Source organism: Cebus imitator, unplaced genomic scaffold (genome assembly GCF_001604975.1).
Source record: "Cebus imitator isolate Cc_AM_T3 unplaced genomic scaffold, Cebus_imitator-1.0 Scaffold726, whole genome shotgun sequence".
NCBI lineage: Eukaryota > Metazoa > Chordata > Mammalia > Primates > Cebidae > Cebus > Cebus imitator.
Genome location: NW_016108041.1, coordinates 482,152 through 489,443, shown reverse-complemented (window position 1 = coordinate 489,443; position 7,292 = coordinate 482,152). Strand labels below are relative to the sequence as shown.

At 46.5% G+C, this 7,292-nt stretch overlaps 1 protein-coding gene across 3 annotated transcripts in view; it reads right to left on the bottom strand.

The window, feature by feature from the left end:
• CYP4F22 (cytochrome P450 family 4 subfamily F member 22) overlaps positions 1-7,292 on the bottom strand; it is a 47,103-nt gene that overhangs the window by 7,838 nt on the left and 31,973 nt on the right. For all 3 annotated transcript variants that reach the window (XM_037735097.1, XM_017519098.2, XM_037735096.1), the window contains exons 8-10: positions 6,005-6,272; positions 3,082-3,148; positions 2,840-2,969 (exon numbers count right to left, since the gene is read on the bottom strand). In XM_037735097.1, the coding sequence (XP_037591025.1) occupies positions 2,840-2,969; positions 3,082-3,148; positions 6,005-6,272 (465 nt within the window). The remainder of the gene's footprint in view (positions 1-2,839; positions 2,970-3,081; positions 3,149-6,004; positions 6,273-7,292) is intronic.

Here is a 7,292-nt window from a genome sequence, read left to right as displayed (position 1 = left end):
AAAAAAAAAAAAAAAATTATCTGGGCATGATGGCATACACCTGTGGTCCCAGCTACTAAGGAGCCCAGGAGGTTGAGGCTATTGTGAGCTATGGTCATGCCACTGTACTCCTGCCTGGGCCAGTGAGTGAGATCCTATCCCCCCCCCCAAAAAAATAAATTACATTACCTCCTTATAATATTATTTACTTAATATATTTTCCTTTGGACTTTAGGGCCCAAAATTGGGCTAATGATAACTCTTGATTCATGTTCTAGATTAGTTTCTTTAAATCAACAGGTTTCCTTTCTTTTTTGACAGTCTTGCTCTTTCACCCAGGCTGGAGTGCAGTGGTGTGATCTTGGCTCACTGCAACCTTCACCTCCCAGGTTCAAGCAATTCTCACGCCTCAGCCTCTCAAGTAGCTAGGATTACAGGTGCATGCCAATACACCAGCTAATTTTTGTATCTGTAGTAGAGACGGGGTTTCACCATGTTTCCCAGGTTGGTCTCGAACTTCTGGCCTCAAGTGATCCACCAACCTCAGCCTCTTAAAGTTCTAGAATTACAGGCATGAGCCACCACGCCCGGCCCAGGTTCTCCTTCAAAGAAACTTTATGGCTGGGCACAGTGGCTGACGCCTATAATCCCAGCACTTTGGGAGGCCAAAGAACAAGGATCACTTGAGCTCAGGGATTTGAGAGCAGCCTGGGCAACATAGCCAGTCCCCATCTCTACGAAAGATTTTAAAAATTTGCCAGTTGTGGTGGCACACACCTATAGTCCCACCTACTCAGGAGGCTGAGGCAGGAGGATTGCCTGAGCCCAGGAGTTTGAGGCTGCAGTGAGCTGTGACTGTGCCACTGCACTCCAGCCTGTTTCTTCAAATAAAAGAAACTTCATGTTTCTATAAAGGGCTAACAGCATCCCTGGCATAAAGATATTCACCCATACAAACACCACTGTGAAAACAGGAGTGTGTTATTAAACTGTGGCTCTACACGAACTCCTGCCCAACTCTCCAAAACTGAAGCATCTCCTCCATTTGTTTAAAAGGAAGATTAGCAAAGCATTCAGGATACAGTAGCAGCCCACTAGGCAGGTCTTCCTGAGGTCATAATGCAAAAGGTTGAAATAGAACCAAAAGGAACCTCCTCACTGTGTGAGCTGATGCTATTTAACACTGTGTTTTCTTTTTCTTTATTTTATTTATTTATTTTTTGAGACAGGGTCTCACTCTGTCACCCAGGCTGGAGTGCAGTGGCATAAGCTTGACTCACCGCAGCCTCTGCCTCCTGGGTTCAAGTGATCCTCCCACCTCAGCCTCTCAAGTAGCTGGGACTACAGGCACACGCCACCCGGCCTGGCTAATTTTTTTATTTTTTGTAGAGACAGGGTTTCGCCATGTTGCCCAGGCTGGTCCCAAACACTTGAGCTTAAGGAATGCGCCCACCTCAGCCTCCCAAAGTGCTGGGATTACAGGCATGAGCCACCGCGCCCAGCCCAATGCTGGGTTTTCTTTTCATCACCCAGAATCAGCTCTAAATAGCATGCATTTGACAGAGTGAATTATAGTTTCTGATTCTCCACTTCCTCCCTGAATTAGAATTATATACCTGTACCCTTTGTCACGTGATTCTGCAGTGCCTTATGCTCAGCTAAGTGGAGTATATGTCATACTGGGCTTGGTCACGTGACTTAATTCAGCCAATGCAATGCTCTAGTGCAAGCAGAGCTTTTATTTATTTATTTATTTATTTTTCTTTTTTGAGACGGAGTTTCACCCATGTTGCCCAGGCTGGAGTGGCGCAATCTCGGCTCACCGCAACCTCCACCTCCTGGGTTCAAGTGATTCTCCTGCCTCAGCCTCCCAAGCAGCTAGGATTACAGGCGTATGCCAACATGCCCAGCTAATTTCATATTTTGAGTAGAGACAGGGTTTCTCTATGTTGGTCAGGCTGATCTCGAACTCCCAACCTCAGGAGATCTGCCCGCCTTGGCTTCCCAAAGTGCTGGGATTATAGGCGTGAGCCATCAGGCCTGGCTTTTTTATTTTTATTTTTTTAATCTTTATTTATTTAGAGACAGAGTTTCACTCTTGTAGCCCAGGCTGGAGTGCAGTGGCACAATCTCAGCTCACTGTAACCTCCACCTCCCAGGTTCAAGTCTCCTGCCTCAGCCTCCTGAGTAGGGAGGATTACAGGTGCCTGCCACCATTCCTAGCTAATTTTTGTGTTTTTAGTAGAGACGATATTTCACCATGTTGGCCAGACTGGTCTCAAACTCCTGACCTCAGATGATCTGCCCACCTCAGCGTCCCAAAGTGCTGGGATTACAGGCGTGAGCCACCCCAGCCAGCCCAAGCAGAGCTTTTAAATTTTGTGGCTTTTTGTGCTTCTGAAATCTGCCTTGAGAAGAACATGACCCAGGGTAGTAGTCTCTGGTCCAAAGAGACCAGACAGGAAGTATATGAAGCATATCTGAACCTAGCTCTTAGTTTGAAAGCAACTTCCACTCTACTCAGCCAAGTCCAGCAGCAACTAGAGTAATGAACAGACAAGAGCAAGAAATGTGTGCATGCAAAAGCAAGAAATAAATGCTTGCTATAAACCACTAAGTTTGGGGGCTGTTTGTTATGCAGCATTATTGCAACAATTGCTGACTAAGACACTTTGAGAACTTCTGCATTATGAGGCAGGCATAGGCACTATCACCACCCCCATTTTATAGTTGAAGAAATTACAATTCAAGAAGCTAAAGCTTCTCTGAGGTCACACAATCAATAAGTGGGAGAGCAGAGGTTTACACTTAAGGCTCTGGTCTCAACCTGCCCCCTTCATTCCCCTGACCCCACACTCACCACTCCAGCTCCTCCAGCTCCCGGCCTTTCATGACTTCCTGAATCTCTTCCCGGCATTTCTCCTGGTATTCTGGATACTTTGCCAAATTGAACAGCACCCAGGAGAGCCCACTGGATGTTGTGTCGTGACCTGCAGGCAGATAAGGGTATCTGAATGGAGGCTGCCTGAAAAAAGCAGAGATGGTATCTACAGACAACGATGCCCCTTCCTGCCTGCCTCCAGTCTCACCCCAAGTCCTCACCCTCAAACATGAAAGTGTCTGCCTCGGCTCGGATATCCTCGTCCGACAGTTCCTTTCCATCTTCATCCTGGAATGGGCAGTAGAGGATGCTCAGACCACTTCATCCCACTCTCTGCCTCCTAGGGGCTCCTCAAAACTCAGATATCTCCCCCACATCTTTTTTTTCAAGATGGAGTCTCACTCCGTCACCTAGGCTGGAGTGCAATGGCTCAATTTCAGCTCACTGCAGCTTCCGCCTCTCAGGTTCAAGCAATTCTCATGCCTCAGCCTCCCAAATAGCTGGAATTACAGGTGCACACTGCCATGCCCAGCTAATTTTTGTATTTTTAGTAGAGATGGGACTTCACCATGTTGGTCAGGCTGGTCTCAAATTCCTGGCCTCAAGTGATCCACCTGCCTCATCTTCCCAAAATGCTGGGATTCAGGCATGAGCTACCACGCCTGGTAGGATCACTTGAGCCTAGGAGTTCAAGACTAGCCTGGGCAATATAATAAGACCCCATTTCTACAAAAAAATAATTAGCCAGTCTTGGTGATGCAAGCCTATAGTCCCAGCTACTGGTGAACCTGAGGCAGGAGGATTGAGCCCAGGAGGTCAAGGCTGCAGTGAGTCACGACTGCATCACTGCACTCCAGCCTGGGTGACAGAGCAAGACCCTGGGTGAGAGATGTTGCTGAGGCTATGAAGAAATAGGAATGCTTTTACACTGTTGGTGGGAATGTAAATTGCTCAACCATTGTGGAAGACACTATAGCAATTCCCCAAAAACCTAGAACCAGAAATACCATTTGACCCAGCAATCCCATTACTGAGTATATACCCAAAGAAATATAAGTCATTCTATTATAAAGATACATCCACGCATACGTTCATTACAGCACCACTCACAATAACAAAGACATGGAATCAACTCAAATGCTCATCAATGAAAGACCGGATAAAGACAATGTGGTACATATACACCGTGGAATATTATGCAGCCATAAAAAGGAACAAGATTATGTCCTTTGCAGGGACCTGAATGGAGCTGGAAGCCATCATCCTTAGCAATCTAAGGCAGGAACAGAAAACCAAACACCACATGTTTCCACTTATAAGTGGGAGCTGAACAGTGAAAACAGATGGACACAGGGAGGGAAACAACACATACTTGGGGCCTGTCAGGGGGACAGGGGAGGGAGAGCATCAGGATAAACAGCAAATGCACGCTGGGCTTAATACCTAGGTGATGGGTTGATAGGTGCAGCAAACCACCATGGCACATGTTTGCCTATGTAACAAACCTGCACGTCCTACACATGTATCCTGGAACTTTAAATTAAATTAAATTTTAAAAAAATTTGTTTTGAGATGGATTTTCACTCTTGCTGCCAGGCTGGAGTGCAGTGGTGCGATCTTGGCCCACTACAACCTCTGCCTCCTGGGTTCACACCATTATCCTGCCTCAGCCTCTAGAGTAGCTAGGATTACAGGTGCATGCCACCGCGCCTGGCTAATTTTTTTTTTTTCTATTTTTAGTAGAGATGGTGTTTCAGCATGTTGTCTAGGCTGGTCTCAAACTCCTGAACTCAGGTGATCCACCTGCCTCAGCCTCCCAAACTGCTGAGATTATGGGCGTGAGCCATAGCACCCAGCCTAACCTGGAACTTTAATTTAATTTAAATTAAATTTTTTAAAAACAAGAAAAAAGAAAAGAAAGATGGAAAGAGGGATGGAAAGTCAACGGTGAAGAGAAGAAGGGAGTTCATATTTCTGGAGCAGCCTCTAACACCAAGCATCCCAGTGGATGCCTGACAACAACCTTGTGATCAGGTTTTGTGATCACCATGGTATAAGTGGGGAAACTGAGGCTTGGGAAACTGAGGCTAAGCTCAAACATCCTCTAAGCGACAGAGCCAGAACTGGAATCCAGGACTATTTGAATCGAGAACCCAAAAGGTCCACAGACACATGAATGAGTGACCATGCACCTCTGCAAGCATGCCATGTCTTCAAGGTCGTGTGTTTCATCTTTGCGATTGTTATGAGCTGAATAGCCCTGCCCCCCACCCCTGGAATTCATAAGTCCTAACTTCTGATACCTCAGGCTATGACCATGTTTGGAGAGAGTCTTTGCAAAAGTAATCAAGGCAAAATGAACTCATTAGGGTGGGGCCCTAATCCAACGTGACTGGTGTCCTAATACAAATTGATGAAGACAGAGACAGGCACAGAGGGAAGATGATCCGCAGACATAGGGAGAAGACAGCTTTCTGCAAGCCAGGGAGCAAGGCCTGGAACAGATTCATCCTTCATGGCCCTTAGAAGAAACCAGCCCTGCATATACCTTGATCTTGGACTTCTAGCTTCCAGAACTGTGAGAGAATAAATTGCTGACGTTTAGGCCATTTAGTTTGCGGTACTTTGTAATAGCAGCCCAAGAAAACTCACCCAGTGAGTCTTACTTGTTCTAACCCCATCTCAGACCCATGTGAATTTTGTTTTGGTTTGCGTGTGTGTGTGTGTGTGTGTGTGTGTGTGTGTGTGTGTGTGTGTGTGTGTGTGTTGTTTTGTTTTGTTTGGAAGCAGAGTCTCACTCTGTTGCCCAAGCTGGAATGCAGTGGAACCATCATAGCTCACTGCAACCTCCAACTCCTGGGCTCAAGCCACACTCCCGCTTCAGCCTCCCAAGTAGCTGGGACCACAGGCATGCAGCACCACACCCAATTTATTTACTTTTTGTAGAGATAGGGTCTCCCTGTGTTGCCCAGGCTGATCTCCAACTCCAGGCCTCAAGTGATCCTCCCGCCTTGGCTTCTCAAAGTGCTAGGATTACACATGTGGGCCACCATGCCAAATGGAGTTTTCACATTTATCATTGTACATGCAATTCCTGGGAAGGCCATCCCAGGCAGGACTCCACCCCCCAGGGCCCAGACTCACCCTGGCCAAGAGCAGCACATCAATGAAATCCAAGGTCTTCCCCTGCTTGGCCTTAAGCCAGGCCTCGGCCCCCTGCTGATGCAGTGCCCGCCGCCTTTCCTGGATGACTTCAGTGGTGAAGTGGTGAACCATGTCACAGGCCTGCCGGAACCTCCGCCCATCCGCTGTTCGGTAGTAAATGAAGTCGAGGTAGTGGTGCAAGCGATACTGGCGCCGGACAGCCAGAGCGCTCAACTCGATGATAGCAGAGATATAGTCACTCATCTTCCTGCCAGGGAGAAGGGGAGCCATGAGTGCAGCTCATTCCTTTAGCACAGCACTGCCAGACCCATGGCTTGGCTAAAATAAGCCTCCTCTCCCCAGTGAGTAGACAACAAAGAGAAGCCCTGTATTAACTCTATTTTTTATTTTATTTTTTTAAGATAAGGTCTTGCTGTGTCACCTAGGCTGGAGTACAGTGGCACAATCGTAGCTCACTGCAGCCTCGAACTCATAAACTCAAGTGATCCTCCAGCCTCAGCCTTCCAAAGTGCTTGGTTGTAGGCCTGAGCCACCACACCTGGTCCCAGGTATATTTTTAAACAGGCCCAAAGAGGGATAAGGACTTTATATAGGCATAGTAATTGCAGCATCCCTAAAACTAAATGGCTACACTCCTCAGCAGGGGAGAAAATATTTGAAAATTATATATCTGATAAGGGATTAATTATTATAATTAATAAATTAAAATTTATTTTTTAATGGCCAATGGATCTGAATAGGCATTTCTCAAAAGACGACAGAAATGACCAACAAGCATGTGAAAAGATACTTAACAGAGTTGGCCACCAGAGACACGCAAATCGAAACCACAATGAGATACTACTTCCCCCCACTAAGAAGACTAGAATCAAAACTTATAATAACAAGTGTTGGACTTCACTCCAGCCTGGGCAACAGAGCAAGACCCTATCTCTAAAAAGCAAACAAACAACAACAAAAAACAAGTGTTAGACTATGGAGAAATTGGAAATCTCACGCATCACTGGTTGGGGGAGCAAAATGGCACAAACACTTTGTACTATGTTGAAACCCACTGAAATAAAGCTTAGCAGTTCCTCAAAAGGTTTAAAATGGAATTACCATATGACCCAGCAATTCTGCTCCTAGGTGTATAGTCAAGAGAATTAAAAATATATTTTCGGCCGGGCGCGGTGGCTCAAGCCTGTAATCCCAGCACTTTGGGAGGCCGAGGCGGGTGGATCACGAGGTCAAGAGATCGAGACCATCCTGGTCAACATGGTGAAAC